Here is a 26613-nt window from a genome sequence, read left to right on the forward strand (position 1 = left end):
TTCCACTCTTACATCAGCTTATATGTTAAGTGTTGAGCGTAAGATGGAGAGCTAAAATCGTGTTCCAAGGTCGTTTATGTTTGGGGGGCATACAGGATTCCAGATGGAGCGTAAGTGGGGTTGAAGTTCCCTCACCTCACCCTCGAATCGCTTTAAAATCCATCATGTTCTCTTGGTTCTTTTTTTTTCATTTTGATATTTTCGGCCTTGTGGTATATTGGACATTTTGAAATCCCGCCTTATGGTATTATCTGCTTTCTGGCATTCTGCCTTGTGATTTTCCACCTTTCGGGCTTCTGCCTTTCGGCCGCAGCTCAATAATTGCTTTAACATTTCTTGGTCAAAACCCTATATTTATGTATGAGCTTCTGAATAATCCACGAAGAACTTACTTGAGGCATATTTAGAAGTGACTGCAAGAATATTCCCTGAATAAAATGCTCGAAAAACTCTTAAAGAAATTTCTGAAGGAACTTCATGAGAATTTTTAAAGAGATTTCGTAGAAAAATCCCTGGAGGAGCACTTCCCTCTGTGAAACTGTCTGGAAGAGTAGTTAAAAAAAAATGGCGTTGAAATTGCTAGAGGAATTATTGTAAGATGGCTTGAATAATCCCTTGACAAACTTCTTCAAAAAACCCTGTAAAAGGCCTTTGTGGCCTTCCATGGGAAAAATCTGTGAAAATCTTTGGAATATCTCCTGTAGCAAAATCGGAGGAAGAATCTAATATTGATATTTTTCTGGAATTTTCACAAAACTTTATTGATAAATCAAAAATTTCTTCGAATAACTCTCTACTTTTTGGCAAATTTTTCAGAGGTCTTTTTCGGATTCTAATACAAAATCCTGCTTCTACAAATTATTTAAGAGATTTTTGCAGGAATTCCTACAGCAATCAAGGAATTTGTTCAGGGACTCCTTCAGGATACCAAGGGAATTTATCATAAACTATCATATTCCTGAAAACAAGCCGGCTAGTTATTCACTCCCGAAAGGTGTTACTAGAGGATATTTTAAAGTAAGCTATAATGCATGATATCTTCAATAATTAGAAAAATCATTTGATTAACCCTCTAACACCCAATCCCTCCTTTAGACGGAGTGCACTTTGGAATTTTGTGTATTTTTTCGTAGCTCGGAAATCGAAAAGATTTAATTTTTATGATTATTGAAACTTTATTGTATTTTTGAAAAATGTTTGAACATTGTATTTTTTTGTAACCTACAAATGCCTGCGGTTCATTTAATGTGTTATACAAGAGATTGTACCTTTTATACTTTTCTACGAGCAAACTATCACAGAAGAAGAGCCTAGTGATATTAAAATGATTTCAAACCTGTTTTTTCAGTAGTCATACGGAAAATAAAAAATGTTCCAGAAAAAAATAAAAATTTCATATTTTAAAAAGTATTGTAAAAATTGAAATTTTTATTTTTGCCAAAAATCAGTAACCAAAAATAAAAATCCAAAATCAAAACTCATAAATTTGTGAAAAAGAATCATTGCCCAAAACGTGTTTAGAATGATTTTAAATAACGAAAAATGATATTTAGATCGAAAATAAAAATTTAAGTATTAGAGGGTTAAATGCTGTAGTATAAATTAGCGGAAACCCTACATGAACTTCTGAAGAATCCAAAAGGATCTTACTAAAGAAATGTTTATGAAGTGACTACAGGAATATTCTCTGAACTGCTATTAGCTTGAAGGAACTGCAAGAGATTTCGTAGTAAAGTCCTGGAGGAGTACTTATATATGTAAAAATGGCTGGTAGAGTAGTTGGAAAATCGTCGTTCTTCTAGAGAAATTCTTGTAGGATTTCTTGGAAGAATCCCCCGAAAAACTTCTTCAAAATCCGCAAAAGACCTTTGGAGCTTTCGTGGTAAAAAGAACTCATTAGACAAGAACTTCACAGATAACGTTTGAAGAATCTTTGGCGGAATTTTAGGGGTAATCCTTGTGATACTTTCTGGAGACATTATCGTTGGGCTACTGAATTTTTTAAAGCAACCCATAAGAAAATTCTGGTAGAAGCTTTTGAAGAATTACTAGCGAAGTCCCTAGAAATTTATGTTATTGAAGGAACGTTTTCAGGAGATACTAGAAAAATGGCTAAAGTTATTTCTTAAGAAACCTGTGAAGAAGTCACAGCCGCGAATTTATAAAATGATATTGGCATGTATCCACTAAATATTTGAATTAACGAAAAATTTGGGAAATCATCAAGCTAATTGTTTATATCCTATGTTTTTGTTGTTAAATAATAGTTATAGTTCCAATATTGTCGTTAATCCAATCGTCATTATGTCAACTGTAGTACCTCACTAACATACTAACCTGCACAAAGTGAAGACTTGAGCAGCGCCACCATGTATCCATAGAACTGCTCTCGAATCCAAACCTCGCTCCCCTCGGCATCCTCCTTGGGATTCTGCACGTTTCGGATGATAAAATCGGCAAACCGTAGATCTTCGGTGCTCAGCTGAGTCTGCCGCTTGAGATCCATATCGTACACATCAATCACAGCATTTTCCACATCGATCATCACGTCCGCCAGTTGTCGCTTCTGCTGGAACAGGACATTCGACGCCCCAATGATGTAGCCCTTGACCGACGGATCCGTTAGCAGGTCCATGTATGGCAGCGACAAGTACGGCAGACAGAGGTTACCCTCGTGGAAAATTTTCAACGGTGCCATCCATTCTTCCGGTTTGATTGCACATAAGCTAGAGAAGTTCGATGCAATGGTATCAACGCTGGTTTCGCGAGCCAAAGCTGGTCGAGCGTTGTTCGTCCCATTGCGTCCAACAGCTGCGTCCTCCAAGGAACCGAGTTGAGCATCATCCGAGCAGGGTGTGATTTCTCTTGTTGTGCTAGTGCTACCGGAATCGGTGTCCTGTGAGTGTTGCATTTGCTGCACGGTCACTTGAGCAGTTGATGAGGCCGATCCCGAAGATTCGCCCTGTGGATCCGTGTCCCCGCTTATGCACTCTTTGACGGGCGACGTCGGTTCGGAGGGAAACTTTTGGGTCTCATCCAGAGGTGTTCCGAAGTTTGGCATCGGTGACATCGGCCGTGATGTTCTAGTAGATAGGTAAATTAATAAATACGTGCTCACAATTCTATAGGTAGCATTCCTCAAAAAAACATTCCTTAGAATATCGATCCTCAGAATGTATCGTTATCCAAAATCTAATTTCCCAGAAAACCAATCCCAGAATGCGTCATTCCTCAGAAAACCATATATCAAGCGTGTGCTAAAATTAACGCGAATGTTCTTCTTCTTCTTGGCATTACGTCCTCACTAGGACAAAGTCCGCTTCTGAGCTAAGTGTTCAATGAGCACTTCAACAGCTTTCTTTGCTAAAGTTACCATTTTCGCATTCGTGTATCGCGTGGCAGATACGAAGATACTTTATGCCTGGGAAGTCAAGGAAATTTCCATTATGTAAAGATCCTGGAGCACCCGGAAACCGAACCCAGGGACCTTCAGCATGGCTTTGCTTTGTCGCCGTGATCTCTAACCACTCGGCTGCGTAACAGTCATTTGTTGTGACAAGATGTAGCTGTTCCGTCGAGTAGATTAGAAGTATTAGTAGATCTTCTAGAGTAAAAACTGAATACATCGGTGAAAGAATTAGTGAAAAATCTCTGGAGGAAAAACTGCAATAGTCCCTGGGAACATTTACATTGCAGTTCCTGTGGATATTACTGGAGGTAGTAGCATTGTAATGCTCAATGAGTTTTTGGAGCAAATTTCTGAAGAAATTTCTCTAAGCATCTCATAAAATATTGCTGTAGTGACTTCTGGACGAATTACTGGAGGAATGTGTAGAGGATTTTTTGTGGCATTTTTGGAGATGTCCCTAAAGTATGCCAGTAGAATCGTCTGGATAAATCGTTGGAAGGATGCCTGAGGCCATTCATCGAGAAAGCTAGGAAGAAATTTCTGAAGAATCTGTGAAAAAGTTGCATAAGTGGAATCGCTAGAATTTTGCAACAGGATTGTAAAAATCAACATTTTAAATCATTTGTTTGGATTGGTTTCCTGTTGAACAATTTTCGGGAAAAAAGGTTGTATGAGGAACGCCAAAGAATCGGCGCTTATTGTTAAAACCAGAATAAATTTTCTACTTACTTAACGCATGCCACTTCTTGAAAACCCTTCGATAATAGCTCCGGATGAAGAGAAACGACTCCCAAAATTAATGCACAAGTTGGTTGTACTGGTGATCCGAAACAGATGATACGTTTTTGCAGCATTAGCAGCTTGTACAAGATGAGTAATTTATGTCGCCACCTGTAAACGATATTCATATAGACATTGAACCAGTTCTACAGATTTGAAACCATCATTTCCTCTTACTTTAGCACAAGGTCCCTCAGTGGCAATCCTACGAAATGCAACCTGGCTGGAGCTAGCTCCACCATCGGGTCCATCGAGTAGAGGCAAGCATTCTGCTGCTCGAACGCCTCCACCAAAATGTCCGTACAGGAAAAGTCGCCTTGCTCGAAAAATGCGTGGGCTATCAGCGATAGCTTAACTTCCACATATCCATAGATTGGGATCGACAGTAACGCACATACCGCCTTCTGGACCGTACTTCGGGTCATCTCCGCCGTACGGATCTTGAGCTTCTCGACCGGAATCTGCCGGTAGCAGCTGATTCCGTAGATGGATTCGTGTGGATCCGTTAGGCTTGGTAGGTTGAAGCACACAAAATCCTTATTAAAATTATGAGATCCGTCTGGGAGCGCCAAGGTTGGAAGGTACTTCCATCCTGAAGGGCATTCTTGCTTTCCTTCCGATCCGGCTATCAGAGGAGGGTAAGAGAACTCCACCTGAAAAAAGGAAAAAAAGCATTAACTAAGCCAAACTTTTATGAAATCTAAGAAAAGTTATGAAATGAAGCTATTTTTTGAGAAATGAGAAATTGAAAAACGGATCATTGCTGGTAAGCATCTGTTGTGTTAGTGCATATTCGAAAGAGAGCTTATCGTTTAAGAAGAAAAAGGACATGCTAGATATTGTGAGAATATTTTTCGAAATCATGCAGTGTTTCCAAGATTTCAACAAAGAATTTCTCAAAGGCTATTTTTAGAAATTACTCCAGAGATTCCTCCTATGATCCTCCTTCCAGCAGAAATTCTTTGAGAATTTTTTTCTAATGGAGTTTTCAAAGAATTTTCTCAGGAATGACTCCAGGGAATCGTCAAGAACATTTTTACTGGAGAATTCTCAAATAAAAATCTGGTCGCCATCACTAAATCAAGTAATCAATTGAATCCTTGGACTTCTTGGATTCATAATTTTCTTGACGTATTCCTTTAAAAACATTGAACAGAATCTCCGAGGAAATTTTCACAGAAATGGTTTCGTAGTTATGGAGAATGTTCGAAGAGGTTTTTTTGGTATAAAAAACTCACAAAAATCCATGGGCGGATAGCGGAATGCTTCAATACGGTACTAGGAGACCCCAGGCAGCCACCGGAATTCATTACCAGAGGTGTCACATTTCTTCTGCCAAAGGATCAGAACACATCTGACCCAGAAAAGTACAGATAACGTGCCTTTCAAGTATGTACAAAGTGCTATCGTCGGTTATAGCAAGGAAGATGCAAGACCATTACGACCATTACGACGCCAACAACGTGATGGCCGAGGAACAGCAAGGGTGTCGTAGAAACACGCAAGGCTACAAAGATCAGATCATCGTAGATGCAGTCATTGTAGGACAACTTACCCAAAAGCAAAGGAACCTGAGTATGGCGTACATCGACTACAAAAAGGCATACGACTCAGTACTACACTCGTACCTTCTAAAGGTACTGCAGTTGTATAAGGTAGGCGGAAACATCAGCCTGATGACAACACGCGATGGGGATGTGGGGCAGATTCCTACTAATCCTACACATTACTGACGGTACAGCTGTGTTACAGTCCAGGACTCTCAGTATCAGGAGGGGGATTTTCTAGGGCGATAACTTTAGTCCGCTGTGGTTTCGCCTGGTCATGAACCCCCTTAGCAAAGCACTCAACCAATGCAACTATAACTACAAATTGGAAAGTAGTAAAAGGAGTACAAAAGTTACCCACACCTTCTAGATATATGGACGACCTTAAGCTATTTGCGGAATCAGTGCAGAGGCTGCATCAGCTGTTGCTTGGGATTGACAAATGCCGGTCAATTCAACCAGCTGTTTCCGCGTCGACGAGCAGGAGAAGATTCGAAATATGGTTGAAGGCAAAACGTATAAATACCCCGGATTCCTGCAACTTAGAGGTAGATCGATCGATAAGTAGCTTTCTACCTCTCGAGCGTGACGGACGCATTTAGTCAACAGCTAGGGAAAGTAAAATAACCAGGATCGGCATCAAGGTAATGGTTCACACAAGGCCGGAATACGACAAGGTGTGCTCCATCCTGAAGGACGCTAAGGTGGAATTTTTCACCCACGACAACCCCGGCGACAAACCCTTCAAGGCCGTCATCAGGGGCATGGACAACACCGACCCGTAGAGAATCCAAGCGGAGCTTCGGAATCGATACAAACTTGACGCAACTGCCGTCTACAGAATAGCTCGGCGTGACGAGCTTACGAAAATGTACCCGGATTGCCTCTATTTGGTGCATTTTCATAAAGGCTTGGTTTTGCTGAACGCTCTCCAAGCGATGCATACCATCGGAAACATCATCGTCAGCTGGGAATCATATCGCGGCGGCCGCCGCGATGTTACCCAGTGCCAGCGGTGCCTCAACTTTGGGCACGGCACCAGAAATTGCTACCTTCGGCCTCGCTGCAGTATCTGTGTCGAAAGCCATGACTCTGCTGCCTGATCCAGGAATGGGACAGCAGTGGATGCGGTGGCATTCATCAAATCATCACCAAAACCTACCTCAATTCCGGCGACAGTTTCTGGCTTCCGGACCACAACATCATCCGCCTTGATCGCATCAACTCCAGGGTGGGGGGGTGGCGTTGCGATCATCTTCAAGAAAGGCATCAAGTTCTCCCCGCGTGTCTGTCCTGGGTGCACTCAGCGTGGAGGTGGAAACATCGAAGGGGAGCATTTGGTGCACGGCGGCGTACTGTCCCCACCAGTGTACCGATAGCAACGGCCTGGGAACCAACTTCAACAGCGACCTGACTGCCCTTACCAGGACAAACTGTCGCTTTGTGATTGGAGGCGCCCTGAATGACCACCATGAAGTTTGGCGGAACTATCGGCGAAACCAGAACGGACTGCTCTTCGACTACGAACAACATGTGTTGTACACGGTGCAATTCCCGGACGAACCCACCTTCATCTAACCGGCAGGAAATCCCTCAACCCTAGACTTTTTTCCTGGTCAACGTCCAATTTTCCAAGCTTGTGGCGCTCAACGACCTCAGCTCTGACTACCAACCAGTGGTGACTGAAATCAACATGATCGTGGCCTCCGCTCCATCGTACCTGCGTAAGGACTACCACTATGTTATGCGCGAATGGTGGACCGCCACATTGACGAGAACCAGCCTTTGAATACCGAGGAGAACATCGACAGGGCCCTGGAGGAGCTCCATCGGGCCATAACCGTGCCCGACGAGACGTGTGTGATGCGAGTTCCAGTGAGGGGTAAGTTTGTTGTCATTGATTCCCACACCCAAATGCTTATCCGCCTGCGCAACATACGTAGACACCAGTTTCAGAGGACCGGAGATCTGAGCAAGAAAAGAGAGACGGCAGGCAGGTTGCTTCCAGAATGGCTTCAATCCGCAAGGAAAGTTTCTGACGTGTTATCCAGAACTTTGATGACCGATTTAAACCATTCTGGAAGGTAAAGTCCTGAAATCCCACCCAAAACCTGTTCCACCTCTCAAGGTCGGTGATTCGCATTTGATCACTCCGCTCGAGAAAGCCAATGTCATCGGTGATCACATTACTTCATGCCGTCTGCTTGAATCGCAAATGCACAGGTTGCGCAATGCGTCGACGAAATAGATACCTCCCCTTGTGCTGTCCCACAAGAAGACAGGATCACATCTGAACAAATCTGCTCAGCGCTGAAGCAAACCAAAAACATGAAGGCCCCCGGGTTTGATGGGATCTTTAACCTCATCCTTAAACATTTAAACATCAAGGTTTACGAACTGTTGAGCGCCATCTTCAACAGATGCTTGGAATTGCACTACTTTTCAAGTTCCTGGAAGGTTTCCAAGATCATAACGATCCGCAAACCCGGGAAGTACCATCCAGCTATAGGCCTATCAGCCTGCTCTCAGCGCTAAACAAACTCTTTGAAAAGCTCATTCTCAACCGACTCGTCAAGTTTGTCGATGAACGGAACATACTCTTGCCGGAACAGTTTGGTTCCAGGAAGGGGCATTCCACAACTCACTAACACGTGAGGGTGATGAACACCATCAAAAGTAATAAGGCTGTGCCCAAGTCCACAGCCATGGCCTTGTTAGACGTCGAGAAGGCGTTCGACAATGTATGGCATGACGGGCTTGTATATAAGCTCTGATACTTCAACTTTCCACATGAGCTAACCAAAATAATCCGAAGCTGCCTTCAGCAAAGGTCGTTCTGGGTAGTATTAAGTAAGTTCCTTTCAATTCCATCACCCAAATATTTGGTCAACATTTACCATACAGCTTTGTCTAAAATCGATTATCATTATATAAAAACATGCTACTAAAGATGAAAAGGATTCCCCGAATCACTTAAAATTTATAAAATATGTAACCCACCTACAAAAAACAGAAAATGATGATCATTTACCGTAAAAAATGTCAACTTAGAGGTATTCGCCATCAAGAAGGAGCTGCTGGAAAAATTCTTGTCTCGTATGAACTGTATTTTGAAGAGCTTTCTGTCCGCGGGCAACAAGGTAAAGGCGATCAACACGTTTACTTTCCGGGTGGTAGAGTGGACCAACTCAGACGTAGATGAGGAGAACGAGCAGTACGAGTGGCGTGTCACCCTGCCACGTGCAGCAGGATGAAGAGGCGTCACTGATAGTAGGCAGGCACTCAGAGCCGTAGCGGGGTATCATGGCGCCCTTGGCGAACCTCCATTTTAGCGCCCCTAAATCAGAGCTCATCAGAAATTATTTTTGAAACACTTTGAGCGATTTCTACAAGAATTTTTATGAAAATCATCAAAAGTTTAATAATTTGTTAAAATATTTTCTTAAGTTCAGAACGCATTACACTATTGACTAAAATTCGCCAAGAAAATATGTTTATTCTTTTATTTGTCCAATGAAAATATTCTGAAAACTTTTAAATGTTATCTGAAAGATGCTCTGAAAAATTCCGAAGAAATTTATAGTTCATATGGTTAGACGTTTCAGGCAAAATTTTCAAATTATGGTGAAATATGTTTTTTTTTAAATAAATCCTCCCAAACATCCATCTGTTTCTAGGCAGAGTTTTGAAATTTTTGCCCTGAAGAACTAGAAAGAATTTAGGAGCTTATGCCCAAAATAGAGTTCGAAAAGAAAAAAAATCAAATATATTACATTTTTTCAAGATATTCGTACAGAAACCGGAGAAAATTGTTTAAGATTTGAAAAGAACTTTTTTTATAAATTTTGCGTAGATTTAGTCAAGTTTTCCTCTAGAAGTGTTATTGCAAAACAGCAATGTGGAAATCACAAATTTTGTAACTAATCAATAGTAAATTACTTGAAATACATCAAAGAGTAGCTCCTCAATGATGTATTCAAATGATAATTGATATAACCATTGGCGTAAATACGGGGGGGCTAGGGGGGGCTTAGACCCCCCTAGAAAATTTTGACTCTCATGCTAAGTATACACCTTACTTAAGGGATTTTTTCGATCAGAAGAGTCAAGCTCCCTCTAGATTTGAGTTCAAGTTACGCTAATGGATATAACCATTGTCTTTGAAAGCTGTTTTCACTGTAAGATACAAAATAAAAAATCTCAATCACTGCCAGGTCAAATCTTAATAAAAAATATCGAAGAGGTGTAAAAAGTAACATTCAACCATTCTACTACAATCTTTTATGGAACACCAAACGAGTTTCAGCTTGTATAGAACATTCTTTAGGTTATTAAAAATGTATTATAGATTCTAAAATTATGTCTGCTGTGGGAATTTCGAGCAGTAAAAAATCAAATGAAGATTTAAAAATTACTCAACATTTTTTCAGAATGACACTTAAAATTATGTTTAAGACCGATCAAGACGAAGCGAGAGCTTTGCTTAGAATCCTGTCCTTGATTTTGAGAGAATCTTGACCAATTTTCTGTTGAAGTTCTGCTCATAGAGTTTCGTGGATCCCGCTCAGGATTATGTCAGATTCATGCACATTAGGGTGCGGCTTATTTTTCGAAAGTTCTCAAAACCAAAAATTCGTGTGCTCTTCTGGATTTGAATCACGTGAAAAGGGAAACCTCAAATATGATCCAAAAATATTAAGATTTAGAGGTAGCGCAAGCGATTAGAAGGTGAATTTTCAAGTTATGAAATATGACCTTCAGTGACTTCATGAAAGATGATTTTTTACTAAAAAGAGTAAAAATTTAGAGAAAACTACTTTTAACTAAACTAATTTTGATATTAGACAAATTTGTACACTTTTCTACGAAAATTTCTCTTAGGATCCAGCCCGGGATTGAATGACACTGTTTTCTACGAATATGGTCATGATTCTGCAACCTTTTTCAAGGCTTAGAATGTAGGTGGGAATGTGTTTCTTGTAATTAAAACCCCTCTACCAGCAGTTTCATTTTTACCACGAAAAAGAATATTCAAATCGTGATAACATTTTTGTTGCTCAATATTTGCACCACAGACAAACAGACGTCACACTCTCATCGCCGTCCATCGACCAACTTTTTAACGATCGACTCGAATATATGGTAGGTGGTCAATCGACCAACCGCAGCGCTCGCGTCGTTTTTGTTCGTGTTTGACGTTTGCTCACTACAGCCACCTGTTGGTCAATCGGCCAACTACAGTGGTTTTAGCATTGGGCGTACATGTTTTCGCGACTATGATTTTTATAGCGATTTGTTCTAAGTGTTACGTCTGTTTCTCTGTGTTTGCACCATTGTTTTACAAGTTCACAAAAAAAACTCTTTTAGGTTTGGTTGGTTTGACTTTATTAACGAGATTTTTAGCCCTGGGCTAGTTCATCTCGGGACCAACGGCTTTACTTCCCTTCCGAAGGAAGTCGTCACTATAACTTTTTACGTCATAAGTGACTATGTCGGGGATGGGATTTGATCCCAGGTCCTCGGCGTGAGAGGCGAGTGTTCTAACCACTACACCAGGTCCGTCCCCAAAAACTCTTTTAGGTTATGAATCCATTTCCATACCAAACATTGGTGATCTACTTTTATAGATATTCCAATGTTCCTTGGGAGACCGACGCACAATGGTCCGAGGGCGGCCAAAACCTCAAAAATCAAAATTGTTTTATCCGAACAGTAATATTTTTCCCGACTTCCTCAACACTTTTGTTGTTCAAATCCAAAGTTTGAAGCAAATTCATTGGAGTTTGAATTTTTTACAGCCCCTTGAGTGGACCGTGGATATGATTTTTCAAGAAAATTAATATTGACGATCCATTTTTCACAAGCTATTTATAAATTTAAAGAGAGCTCAAGCCGCAATAGTATCTTCAGAGAAGTTGTTTGTATATACAAAAAGCACACCTGAGTTGAATAAAAATTTTCATTATTTTCATACAAAGTGAATTAAAGTTAAAATTGTTCAAAAAACATATTATTTTTTATAAAAGTACGCTAAGACATTAGTAGCCCGCGAATGCCCGCGATGAGAATAAGTTCATTCGAAAGCTAAAAACAAGAGCTTTCAAGTAGGGTACAAATTATTTTGCGAAAACTTGCGATAGACCACTTTCAACGCATTTGAAGGTGTACGGAGTGCAATTCTATTTTAATAATAACTAGTGGTCCCGGCAAACTTCGTCTTGCCATCAAGTAGGCTATTGAAAAATGCTTTTGATCGTCCCATGTAAAATGACAGTTTCGTTCGCGCTCGGTTTTTCAACTTTCCCGGTGAATATCCTGGGATTATTATACACACGAACACGTCGGAACCCCTGACGAACAAAACTGAGAAAGAATCATTCAAATCCGTTGACCCGTTCGTAAGCCATTTCGTGACATACAAACACCATTCCATTTTTATTTATATAGATAATCCTGTAATACGCTAGTACGTGCATTGCAATCGCAGTAGCCATGAATTGCATCCCGTCCTGAGAAGAAACGAAAAACTCGCTCCAATCTTCTTCTTCTTCTTCTTCTTCTTCTTTTTATTTCTGGCGTTACGTCCCAACTGAGACAAAGCCTGCTTCTAAGCAGGCAGGTGTTCTTATGACCACTTCCGGAGTTATTGACTAAGGACTTTCCATGCCGATTGACCATTTTTGCATGTGTATATTGTCTGGCAGGTACGATGATACTTTATGCTCTTGCAAATCGAGAAAATTAACTTTACCAAAAGACCCTCGACTGGTGGGATTCGTACCCACGATTCTCAGGGTAGTCTAGCTGAATAGCTGCGCGTTTACCGCTAGAACTCTCTGTGCCCCTATGTATGCAATATTTTGGTGTTATACCTTATTTAAATATTGTCTATACCTTTATTTGATATTATTAGGATATTGAACGAGGGGCCCAGATAGCCGTAGCGGTAAACGCGCAGCTATTCAGCATGACCATGCTGAGGGTCATGGGTTCGAATCCCACTGGTCGAGGATCTTTTCGTAAAGGAAATTTTCTCGATTCCCAGGGCATAGAGTATCTTCGTACCTGCCACACGATAAACACATGCAAAAAAGGTCAATCGGCAAAGAAAGCTCTCCGTTAATAACTGTGGAAGTGCTCATAAGAACACTAATCTGAGAAGCAGGCTTTGTCTCAGTTGGGACGTAATGCCAGAAAGAAGAAGAAGAATAAGATTAAGACGAGATGAACATATTTACTTATGATGGTTTTTGTTTAGAGCTTCCATATCTTTGGATGAATAGTTAATATTTTTTGTCAAAAATTGCGCTTTAGTCTAGTTGTTTTTACTATTGCAGTTGTGCATGGAAAAACTACTCAAAAATATTTGTTGAAATTCAAGTAACGCCTGGCATACTGTGACAATTTCATTTCAATCCGTCAATAAATAACTGCGAACTAACCTGCTGACCATTGTATGGAAGATTAGGAAAGTTGAAAATGTATTGTCCAAACCTGAATATTCTAATTATCAGTCCAAAACAAGAAAAAATCGAAAGTAAAAGTCCATAATAGTTCAACATGACATAAAAAATGTCAAATACAGTGGGATTCCGTTTTTGGCAACAAAGTTGAAATTTTCAGTTGCCAAAAACGGAACCGTGCCAAAATCGGAACCCATATTTCAAATTTTATTTTTCAACTATTGGTTTTGAAAGCATCATTACAATGTTAATACATCATTTTTATGGAATCATAAGGCGTTGAGACTTCGAAAAGGTTCACTTCGAAGCATTTTCCCGAAGGGTTATACTATGCTATGAATCTATAGCTCCGTAATATTAAATTTGGCAAACGATTTTCTGGTCGCGTTTTTACGCCTCAACGTCAACACTTTTTTTTAGAAGTTTTATGCATATTTTTTGTATAAAAGGGCCTTGTAAAACCAATAATCGCATAAGTGACTTTTATTGAAGAACTGGACATTTTCTTAAAACTATGCTCCTTCACTATATGTTTCTGATAAAGTAAAGCATTTTATAATGATTGGTTAACTGTATCAAGAGGGCAAACATGAGCATGAGAAGATGCATAAATGTCTTGTAATTGTGTAGAATTTAATTTTTACTTGAAATAATTTTTGATTCAGCTTGATATATGTTTTACACCTGCCTTATGAAATCAACTGAAATTTACAGGATCCTGTTAGGAAACCTCAAGAACCTTATAGGAATCTTCAGGTTTTCATAAGAAATCTACAGAAAAAACGCTTGAGCTCTGAAGCATCTTGCCAAGCATCCGTAGGATCTCGCATAGAGTTCTCAGGATCTTGCTAAGGATTTTGCTATGAGTTAACATCTTGGAATTCCGCTGTGATGTTGCCGAAAATTCTCAAGTCTCCGAAGAAAAAAATTAAAAGTTTATTATTATTAGGCTACCACTAGCACACCTCAAATTCCGCTGGGAACCTTTTCAAAATCCTCAAGCTTTCGCCGGAAATATTAAAAATACTACGAGAAATTCACATTATGCCGCTTAAAATTTACAGGACGCCCTAGAGTTTATTAGGAATCACCAGCTTTTGAACATAATACTCCATAACCAGTTATACACTCTAAAGATCCCTCAAGAAGCTCTCAGTGTCCACTTGGAATCTGCAGATATCCTCATGAATTCGTTATCCTTAAGGGCTCTCCAGGTTACAGTTAGGAAACTCATAGACTCAGCTCGTAAGGAACATTTTGATGATGTTGAGACCCGTATCCTTGATTAACAATCTTGTACAGAATTCTGGGTCGTCTCTTAACAAATCTAACGCCTTATAGAGTCTATAAAAAAGAGAGAACGTAGCTTTAAATAGTTGACGCAGAAATATCAATATACACACCAATACCACAGACAAAAAGTAAAAACACTCTCAGTCGTAGTTATCGCAGCTTCAATGGTATTATTGAAAATGAATTGTAATTTAGACTGTATTCGCATTTGTCATGTTATTAAATGAAATTTAAAAAATGTTATGATACACGACATTTGGCTGTACATATTTGTATCTATTATTGCGGTGTGTTTTTATATACGCAATGTATATAAATCCATAATAATAAAAACAGCGAGACAAAATTTATGATTGTAACTCTGTGTAAGTCTTAGATTTTTCGTTGCTCTTATGTTGGTGCTGGTGCTTTGTTCGAACAAGCTGTTCCAAATTTGAAGATCAGTGTTTTTTTTTATTGTATCACCTACTGGCAGACTCAAGTGGGCTGGTCACTCAATATGAATGCCTATGAAAGGGATTGGTCTTAAGTTGAAATACTGGTGGAGATTATTGGTGTCATGAAACGTTGCTTATGTATGACCAATGACCATTCTGAAGTAAATAAGCGCGTACGCGAGTCCTTAGTAGTTGGTGAGATTTGAGGAAACATCGACGAAAAAGGAGATCTGGAATGTAATCGGTGTGGAGTTGACATGCTATTCAAGTGACTAAAGCAACAGACACGATAATATTTACAAAAATTTACAAATTTTAATGGAATTGAAAAATGTTGCCAAAAACGGATCCATTTTGTTGCCAAAATCGGGGGGTGCCAAAATCGGGGGGTGCCAAAATCGGAGCATGCCAAAAACGGAGCATGCCAAAAACGGAATCCCACTGTATATAATTTCAGCTATTTTAAAGAGAGTTCGAGGTTTTGTCCGACATTTGTTCTAGATCGAACCACTGTGCGACGGCTGCATCAAATCGCCTCATTTTTTTTCACAACCTACTGTCATTTATGTATTGTTCCGAAGAGTGAATATCCGAATACGACAGAAATTCTGTAGCCTGAGAAATTAACGTGGGTTATGGCTAGGCGGCGGTCCCCAAGGAATTTCGAAAAATCTCCCGATCCAGATGACCAATGATCAATATAATAAATCAATATCATAGAAGAGTTTTTTTTTTATAATTTGTGAAAAAATGGTCCTAAAATATAAATAAATATAAATGTTCTGAGTGATGGTAAGCGGTAGAACGTGAGTTGTTCGTGGTCGCAATTCAGTTGAAGTTTTTGGCATGTAATGTGATTCCATGCTACGTTTTTCACCGATGTAGTGCTTCTTTACTCGAACTCCTTTCTATACGACAAGATAGCTGATTCCATTCTGCACTAGTAATGTGAGAAACGTGAAAGTTATTATCACAATTCCTGGCATAAACTTTTCATCTTCCATATTGAGACTCTCATATTGTGTTGTGTACTAAACCATATACACTCACTTGGATGAACACAAATAGAGCACTCACTCGTGCGGCTCACACTAAACACGCTAAACTTCATCCGCTCAGAAATGAGTGCCGAGTACACAAAATCGGCCTCTCTTCATGCAGCACAGAGTCTGTGCAAAGAGGGCTGTACACAGTTTTGTGCCAACGGTGGTAAACAAACCGAATGAGTGAAATGCGCACAGAGGAGGAACGCTTGGAATGCGGAATTCGCTTCCATGTTTGTTTTGCTTCTGAAAACATTAAAAAAACATTCCAATTTTAAAGTTTTTCAGAGATTTTTTCATTCGAATAGTCGAAGCGGAAGCAAATGGGGGAAACAAAATTTCATTTGCGACCATCTTCCGGCTTTTCGCTGGAAAAAATCCCTGAAAACTCCCCATCTTACCAACGGCCAACTGTTTGCTGCCGCGCGGGAGATGACTGACAGTTCAATTTCCATCGATACGCGCACAGCCAATGGCCAACGTATTGTGCTCTGCAAGATAAATCCACGTAATGCGATTATCTGAAAATGTCGATATACCGTCGCAGTGATAATGAGAATCACCAAATGTTTGAGATTTAGCAAATTTGAAACATTTGCGTCCTTGAAGAACGAAAAAATCCAAGCCTACTTGAATTTTGACGTTGCGTTTGAATTGCGCGCATATCTTCTGCGCGTTACCGCCGCCGCTGGATGTGGATTTAATATAAGCGCCGCAATATCGGTTACACATAGCATGAGTGCGACTTACACAGAATTTTCACTCAGCCAGAGAGTCCTGCATTGTTTGCCTCATTCTGTGTAGTTTTAACACATGCGCTGCGTTGAGCAAAGTTAGCGTGTGTGGAGAGCTTTGATCAACTATGGTCTAATCCACCGGGGTACTAAATTCACTCAGTCTGAGAATGGACTGATGCACGAGTTCACTAATTTGACGTTTGAGCGGTGCCGAATTCACTCGTTGCCATGGTTACATAAATAACACGGCACCGCTTAAACGTCAAATGGTGAACTCGTGCATCGGTCCATTGTGACACTTGAGCGGGGCACGCTCCCGTATGATCTCCACGGGATCTGGACCCGCTCTAGTGTCAAAATTCTTCGACCGAGTCAGTTTAGTACACCAGTGGATAAGACCATTGGTTCACATTAAGCAGATGATCGACGAAGGGAATGCGAAAATTGAGAACAAGATCGAGTCCAGCAATGCAGCCCTTGTTACTGAAATCTCCACTCTGCGTGACGAGGTAAACCAACTTAAGGTCGATTATGCACGGGACTTCAATAGTTTGTGTGAATCACACGAAAAAAACTGCAGAGCAAGTGCGACGGTCCAAGGATAACGCCGGTAAAATACTGAGATCAAATGATCTGATTCTCACTGGTGTACCGTACAGGCCCACGGAAAAAACAGATGAAATCCTGCGGGAAATAGCTACAACTCTTGGCTACAATGACTCGGATGTTCCTCCTGTTTTCACCAAACGTCTGGCTCGTATTCCTATTGCTTCTGGTTCTACGCCGCCGATCCTGTTACAATTTGCGTTCAGAGCATCCAAAAATGAATTTTTCCATCGTTATTTCGCATCAAAAAATCTAAGCCTACTTCATCTTGGCTTCGATACTGATAAGCGTATTTTTATCAACGAAAACCTCACTGAATCTACTCGCAACATCAAGGGTGCTGCACTGAAACTCAAACGTAATGGACCAGTGCACGAGTTCACTATTTGACGTTTGAGCGGCGCCGTGTTATTTATGTGGCCATGGTAACCAGTGAATACGGCACCGCTCAAACGCCAAATTAGTGAACTTATGCATCGATCCATGGACCGATGCACGAGTTCACTAATTTGACGTTTGAGCGGTGCCGAATTCACTCGTTGCCATGGTCACGTAAATAACACGGCACCGCTAAAACGTCAACTAGTGAACTCGTGCATTGATCCATGGTCATCTTCAGAACGTGTTCACTAAGGACGGTACCGTTTATGTGAAGCCACTCGAGGATGTTCCTGCTCAGCCGGTTTTCAGCTTGGATCAGTTGAAGATTTTTGGAGGACGAAACTAACCCTATCCTTTATGAATTCTTTGTATTCCTGTCAATGTTACATCCTTGACTCCTTTCCTACCGATTCCATGCTGCCTTCCTTCCTAAAAGTATTTCTTCATCTGCCGGTGATCATCGGTGCTGACCTGATGCTGCTGTTGTTGCTGCTGTGGGTGTTGTTGCTGCTGTGGATGTTGTTGCTGTTGTCACCACGTTTTGCACACCTGTATCACTGTACCTGCGGTAGCTTTTAGTAGTTATACAACTGAATTTGCGATCAAAAACCACATTCTAATAAGTTGAAATAAGATTAGTATGAATATAAATGAATTTGAAATGCATGTTATCCCATTATTAGATTTAGTGTTCCCTTCAGTTCCCCAGCTTATGCTCTCACGATCGTTCTTGTTATTACCCTTCGATGATGCCGGTTAGTCATACTACCAATATTGCAAATAGAGATAGAAAACTATAGAGGACGAATGTCGCTGCTGTTCCCTTTGTTCTCGCTCAGAAACATGTCGGGTATATAAGTGTCAAACTGCATACTTTTTCGCGTTGACATTTATAGCCCCGCCTATCTCCGCCAGCAAAAGATGTTCCTGCAACGACGCCAGCGACATTCTTCCTCTATAGTTTATTACCTCTATTATATTGCACGTACGCAAAGTAGTATTGCCGATATTCCACGTGCCGTTATGAATGTTGCCCTACGCGATGATTGCCTAAATCTTTGCCATTTGAATGCTCAAAATCTCTGTGCTCGTCAATTAAGTAAGCTCGATGAATTTAAACGTTGTTTTGCTAACAGTATAGTTGATTTAATATGCGTAACGGAAACATGGCTAAATGAAAACATAACTGATTCAACAGTTGCCGTCGAAGGTTACAGTATAGGCCTTTTCATGTGACAGATCCGTCTATGCATTTGTTTACATCGGTGGAGGACCGGTGCTAACACGGGCCTGTCATTTTCATAGAAGAACTGTCAAAGTGCTTCCCGATCAGCTGATTTGAGACGTCATGTGAATAGGCCTATATTAAGAAATGACCGTATGACTGGTCGAGGTGGCGGGATCTGTATTTATTATAAATCTGGTTTTAACTGCAGAGTTCTTGATAACTCAGATATGCTGTCTGGTCATGCTAGTGTTGATCGTACTGAACATTTATTTATTGAGGTACGAGTCAGTGAGGATAAACTTCTGCTTGGTGTAATTTATTCTCCTCCGGATGTTGACTGCTCTTATCTAATTGATCAGAAACTCTCCGAACTATCGCTTGATTATGAGAAAATTGTTCTAATAGGTGATTTCAACACAAACTTAAGGAAAAATTGTCCCAAAACAACTCGTTTCTGTGAAGTACTAGATAACTTTGGAATGTTTTGCGTTAATACAGAACCTACTCACTTTTATCCTGGGGGCAGCTCATTAATTGATTTGCTTATAACTAATGACATAAATTTTGTTCTCAATTTTAATCAAGTGTCAGCCCCAACTTTCTCTCATCATGATATAATTTTCTCATCTCTCAATGTATTGCGTTACAGAAATGATAACCCTAGAATGATCAGAGACTATAGTCGAATAGATTATCCCTCGTTACAACACTATTTAAACGGCATAGATTGGTCCTTGCTGTATAGTATTACAGATTCTGATACGGCTCTTGATTTCTTCAACAGTGTTATGATTCAGCTTTTTGACAACTTAGTTCCATTGCGGGCTCCTCGTCATAAAAATAATGCACCATGGTTCAATAACGACATTTTAAATGCTATGATCGCTAGAGATGTTGCTTACCGTGAATGGATTCGTAGCAAAAATTTACTAGACCATCATCAGTTTAAAAGACTACGCAATAAAGTAACCCAACTAATTAATACAGCAAAGTCGAACTACATGTCTTCGAACTTGGAATCCGCGATTTCAAGTAAAGAACTCTGGGTGAAACTCAAGCGCCTCAATGTCACTGGAAGTTCTAACAGTAGCGCTAAATTTCATCATTCCAAAGATGAAATAAATACTTTTTTCGGTGAAAACTTCACACGTGATTCTACACATCCTTCAATACCTCCTTCCAATTCTAGTGGCTTTACTTTCACACCTTGCAGTGAATTGGAGGTTGCGAATTCTATATTCTCAATTTCTTCCGATGCAATTGGTTTAGATGGGATCCCGTTAAAATTCATAAAGATTATTTTACCTTTCATCATCACTCTTTTAACGTATCTTCTTAATTTATTTATTTCAAGTACCAAGTTTCCTCGCGCTTGGAAAAATGCAAAAGTAATTCCGATACGCAAGAAGCCTGCCGGATCTGATCTGAATAATCTTCGCCCAATAAGTATTTTGTGTTCGCTGTCCAAAGTTTTTGAGAAAATCGTTAAGACTCAAATTCAAGAATATATTCAACGGTTCAGTCTGCTCAGTCCTTACCAGTCTGGGTTCAGGTCTGGGCACAGTACCACATCAGCGCTTTGGTTCATGATGATATTCATCAATGTATTGACAAAAAAGATGTTGCTTTTCTACTTTTAATAGACTTCTCTAAAGCCTTTGATAGAGTCTCACATGCTAAACTCCTGCATAAATTATCACATCAATTCAACTTTAGTCGCGATTCTGCTTTACTGATAAAATCATATTTATGTCAACGCACTCAAGTAGTAGAACTAGATGGAAGTCTGTCTAACACAATTTTTATTTTGTCAGTTGTTCCTCAAGGAACCGTTTTGGGTCCTCTGTTGTTTTCGTTGTTTATAAACGATTTACCATCAATTCTGAAGAACTGCTCAATTCACATGTTTGCAGACGATGTGCAGCTTTACATTTGTTCCACTGATTATAACACATATGATTTAGCATAACTCATTAACTATGATCTGGAGAGACTTTCTAAATGGTCTTCAAGTAATTTACTTCCTATAAACTCAACAAAAACTAAAGCTATGTTCATCTCTCGTCGACAAATTCGTGCAACTTTACCTGATTTAGTCATTAACGGTGACAAAATAGATTATGTTGATAAAGCTTGCATTCTTGGCGTGATTTTTCAGTGGGATTGTCAAATAAATGCACAATGTGGGAAAATCTATGCAGGCTTACGACACTTACGACTCACTGCAAATATGCTACCTGTTTCAACCAAATTAATGTTATTCAAATCACTTTTGTTACCGCATTTTTCATATGGTTCAGAATTAGTTTTGAATGCATCAGCAGCAGACTTTGGTCGACTGAGAGTTTCACTAAACCATTGCGTTAGATGGGTATTCAATTTATCTAGATACTCTAATGTAACTGAATTTCAACGGCAATTGTTGGGTTGTTCGTTTTATAGATTCTTCAGATTACGATGCTGTATCACCTTATTTAAAATTATTAATCATGGTCCACAATACTTAGTTGACAAGTTACAGTCTTTCAGAAGTGCTAGAGTTTGAAACTATATACTTATACATCATAACTCCTCTCATTATAGCAATACTTTTTTCGTACGTGCAATTAATCTTTGGAATCAGCTTCCAACAGATATTGAATCTATTTCTTCACTATCAAGATTCTGAGCTGAGTGCATGAGCTGGCTAAATGAAGGGAATTAGTTTAAGTTAGATGAATTGTTTAACGGGGATATCATGTTTTTGATTGTTGTCTTTTGTAATTAAATCATATTTCGATATAGATTTGTATGAATTGTATAGAATGTGGTGTGAGCAACGAAAAATCCGATTGTAGAATTTTTATAAGGGTGATCCCTTTCTCTACAAGTATAATTGAATAAATAAATAAACAAATAAATAAATATCAAGAAACAAAAAAGGTAGGGTTTATTCACAAATTTCATAACGCTGAAAATCGCCATTTTTGACACCCACCCACCCCCTCGTAACGCATTTTGTATGAATGTTTTTTGAATTTTGTATGAGCTGTAACATTTTAAGGACACCCACCCACCCCCATCAACGTTATGAAATTTGTGAATGGGCCCTTATCGCGAATTGATTTTTTCTTATTGCGGTAAACACTGGAGCTACTAGTAGAGGGGTTAATAAATAACTCTAGTGATCGAAACATATAGTCTAACTTCTAACATACATACAAATCTAAATAATAAAAATCTCTGTTTCTTCTCATTAACAAACTTAATTTAGGTGTAATTATCTGAACTTCAAGCTTTAAAATATATAAAAGGTATGAACAATATATTTTGAAATGCCTATTGCATACCTTTGTTAAAAACTTTTCAGGAATTGTTTCATATTTTTCTATATTATGTCCAATAATTCTTTTCAAATTGTTACTGATAAGATTTTTTCAATATTCAATAATTCAATATTCCCTAATTTAATATCTTCAAAATAAATACCAAGTGTTTCACGCATTTTGGCGCCCCCTGTAGGCTGGCGCCCTTGGCGGGTGCCAACCTGGCCAACCGCACGCTACGGCACTGCAGGCACTATGTGTCTCCCAGATCCAGCAGTTGCGGGCATATTTCGTAGAAAGCCAGAATCGCCACGAAATTTACCGCACTGTATGTGACGGTTTCAGCGCCCTGCAGGATTTCCAGCTGAACTGCGACATCAAAACTGTCGCTAGAGACGATCGCAACATGGAAGCAGAAGGAGTTGCATGGAACGCACCCCCATCAACTGGAGCTCGAATACATCGATGCAATTCAGTAGGGGAGACTATCGAGCATGTCGATGCTGGCCAGTGTTGCGATGGATCTTCTTCGTGAACAATGATCGACGCATCTTCGCGATCCAACATTCGCCAAAATTCATTTTTCATTTTTGAGTCACGAAGAGCATCGCAAAAAGCGAACGGATGCAACGCCGAAGAAGCAAAACGAACACACCGATAAGTGGTTCGCGAAGCCTTTCCACTCGTAGGATTCATTTATCCACGCGCTGTTCATTCTGGTGATTCATTGCAAGGTTGCTTCTTCTCGCAAAGTCAAGCAAACACTCCACGCTAAGCCAGCTCCACGCAGCGCATGTATTAAAACTACACAGAATGAGGCAACCAATGCAGAACTGGCTGACTGAGTGAAAATTCTGTGTAGGTCGCACTCATTCTGTGAGTTGCCGACGTGTTGGCCTTCGGTTGTGCGGGGATCGATGGAAATGGAACTGTCAATGATCTCCCGCGCGGCAGCAAACAGTTGACCGTTGGTAAGATGGGGAGTTTTCTGATATGTTTTCTAGCGAAAAACCGGAAGATGGTCGCAAATGCGAAAGTTTTTTCCCCATTTGGAAGCAATTTCAAATGAAAAAATCGGCTATTCAAATGAAAAAATCTCTAAAAAACTTTAAAATTGGAACTGAATTCCGCATTTCAAGCGTTCCTCCTCTGTGCTCATTTCACTCATTCAGTATTGTTTACCACCGTTTGCACACTGTGTACAGCCCCTTTGTACAGAATCTGTGCTGCACGCAAAGAGGCCAATTTTGTGCGCTCGGCACTCATTTTTGAGCGGATCAAGTTTAGCGTGATTGTTGCGAGCCCGTTTGAAGATGCTCGAAATGAATATTTTCCTGCTCTTCGCGAAGAACAGGCAGTGTGGATCGTACCGTTCACATTACCGAGCGATGGAAAATCACCCGATGATACCGTCGGGAGAAACAGCGATCCGAAAATGAAACACGAACGAATGAAGCGCCCGAACGGTTGTTAGTGTTTATTCGCAGATTCTGTTTTGATGCCTACGAAAATTCATCGTGCTTCGCGTTTCCGATCGCTGTTCAGCAACATTGATGCTGGCTGTTCAGTATTAGAATGTATTGAGAAGTTTTTCATAGATTTACCTGGAAGAATTTTGGTCCAATTTCTGAGATAACAATCCTGTATGTTAACTCAGAAATTGGACAAAGAAGTTCATATGAAAATGTCAGGATAAATATCTGAAAAAAATCGTTGTTGGGATTCCTAGGAGAATTCCTGTAGGAGTTCCTGGAAAAACCTTAAAACGTATTTCTTCAAAAAATCCGGAATGAATTACTGGAAATTCTCTTGGAAGAACTCTTGTAGGAATCTGAAACTCTGTTAAAATAACATCTAATCTCTAAAGGAAATACTGGAATGGAATTTCAAAGAAATGTGGAAATTCCTTGTTAGATATTGCGAATCTGAATTCACTGCAATGAGAAGGAAATTAGTAGCGTTAGAGAGTATTTTGATTAAAAAAGAGACTTGTTAATCTTGTGCAAGATTTTGTTAAAAAGCCTGTTTATTTGTATTATAATCCTTCAAAAGATACTGCGTTGATCACTTTCAGAAGTTAATAAAATCTATGTTGAGGATTGCCCGTAACACGGGTAGATCACCTTTTCGAGGTGCGTTACCATATTGTACTCTTGTTGTATCTGTTCTTGTGAATACTTATAAGTTGGGGTCGGAAGAGTATAAGAGAGTAACAAGGCACTAAGACCCACCTATTTGTCCTAGATAATGAGGAGGTCGAAGTGAAAATATGGCTCAATCAGCATCTGAGGTTGGTTTCAACTCATGAGACAATTTCTTTCCGAGTTCAAGAGTTTATCTTTCGATATCTAGGAGGGAAACGATTCCGAATCAGTGGAGTAGCAGACCTCTTAACCAGAGTTGCTTAATATCAATCATATCAGCTGATGCCTGATGGTCTAAAACTATCAATATCACTTGCGAGCTATCAATATCACATTGATTTGACAACCAACCGCAGTGATGCGACATCGCACTCTAGATCATAATCACTGCAGAATGAGTGATCACGTGGTAATTATCTATGCTATTGATGTTTTTCAGTGATCAATACATAGTTTCAATCTATCTGCAACACTGTTAAAAATATCGTACTGATAAATTGTCATTTTATCTACTTAATTTAAAGCTAAACTTAACCCATCAGTGATATCCATTGTCTATCGCCATCAATGCACTGGTGATGGAGTAGACAGCATGATGTTGATGTGATATAGAATGATCCGATTTGTATCGCAGTCGGCCTGTACAAATCAGCAAATTATAAGCATTGATAGTGACAGCGAGCAACTCTGACTCTTAACTTCTAAAATAAGCTTTTTGTTTCAAGGAATCTAAATGTTTCATGGGATGAAACCTGTTCACAGTTTCAAAAAACGACTTTGAACCTCATAAGTAGAAGCAATAATTTGATACGCTAGAGTACCGATGCAAGGTCAAAATCGGTATCATTCAACCAGCTGAGTGGCCGAACCTGATTAAGGGGCCCGCTTTTGAGTGTTTAATGGTGACAAACTGTTTTCTCCAAAAGGTATAAATAGCGGTATCTTTTTCTAAAAAGGCTCTATGCAAAATGGTAAAGAATGATATTTGTATAAAAAACGACTACTTGATTATTTCTCAATAGTAATGGAGTAGAACGACATGCACTAAACAAAGGACACGGGCATACCTCAAAAGATCAAAGAAAACTGGTCAGTGGTTCATCCCGAACAGAAACAGAAAGATGTTGAGGATTCTGTGAGAATATTAGCTTGTGGTTCAGTAAAACTAAGTTTGAAAATTTAGCCTTCCGGCCAGGGCTTTTGGTATCATTAATCAAATATTGAAAGAAGTCATGGTAGAATCGTTGTTATTGTAATCCTAACAAAACGTTTTAAAAAATGGGACAATTAATACACTAGAGCATATTGCAAGATCCGAATGATTCATCTTCCTGTCTCAACCCACACATTTCTCTACAATCTGTAATTACTTACCTGGCATCCTTTCTTGTGGTGGAAGCCCACTACCAGAATGTGTAGAATAGGGTTTTTAGTTTCCATTTCTTGCAGACTTCCCACGCAAAATTTAGCTATGGCTCGCTATTGAAACCGCTGAATCAATCAAAACCATGTTTCTCTACATCACAACATAGATCTTGCCGTGCTTCAAGAACGCAAAAGGAAATCGATTTTTCTCGGGTTTTGACTCTGTGGGGGTAATGTCCTCTCTTGGAAGGATATAAACAATCGAATTCATCAACAGCTCAGGCAAGCGAACACTTTCAGTCACAGTTCCTTGATACACTACTCAAACACTCTGTTTCAATACGTGGGAGGGTAAAACTAATCAGATTTTGAAAAATCAACACTAGGGCCTCAAGAATGATGCAAATTCTCTGGCGTTTCCTCCTGATGCATCAGAGCGTTCAAAAGTGGTCTGACTTTATGCTTTTTATGTTTTGAACTGACAAGTGGGCGGTGCTGAACAACATCGTCATCTACAAACGCTAGCACCAACCATAAAAGATTATTTTGATTTGTTTAATGTCAAATGACGGACACCAGCGAATTCTCGCGTCACGATACAAAAGGGCCAACCTCCAGATTGATATGACAAATTCGATGCTAATAGTTTTCATCGCATTTTCAATTTGTATTTCCGAGATGTCGCGTGACAATAAAAATTGGTTCAAATATAAAGAATATCGGGCACGGCACCTACAGCTATCAAAAGCTGATCCAGTCAACTTTCGTTCGTTGCACTAAGCCCACCTTGTGAAAGACTTTTACTAATCTGGCTGAGTTGTCAAAATATTAAGGGGGGAGGGGTGTGGTCGCAACGATGTTGGCCTAATTAATGA

General features: G+C 39.7%; 1 protein-coding gene across 1 annotated transcript in view; it reads right to left on the reverse strand.

Moving 5' to 3' along the window:
* LOC5576603 (late secretory pathway protein AVL9 homolog) overlaps window positions 1–26225 on the reverse strand; it is a 35779-nt gene extending 9554 nt beyond the window's left edge. The window contains exons 1-4 of the mRNA XM_021841646.1: window positions 25748–26225; window positions 4367–4842; window positions 4139–4300; window positions 2338–3083 (exon numbers count right to left, since the gene is read on the reverse strand). Coding sequence (XP_021697338.1) covers window positions 2338–3083; window positions 4139–4300; window positions 4367–4842; window positions 25748–25813 — 1450 coding nt within the window. The 5' untranslated portion in view covers window positions 25814–26225. The remainder of the gene's footprint in view (window positions 1–2337; window positions 3084–4138; window positions 4301–4366; window positions 4843–25747) is intronic.
* Between the last annotated feature and the right edge of the window lie 388 nt (window positions 26226–26613).

This window comes from Aedes aegypti, chromosome 1 (genome assembly GCF_002204515.2).
Source record: "Aedes aegypti strain LVP_AGWG chromosome 1, AaegL5.0 Primary Assembly, whole genome shotgun sequence".
Taxonomy (NCBI): Eukaryota; Metazoa; Arthropoda; class Insecta; order Diptera; family Culicidae; genus Aedes; species Aedes aegypti.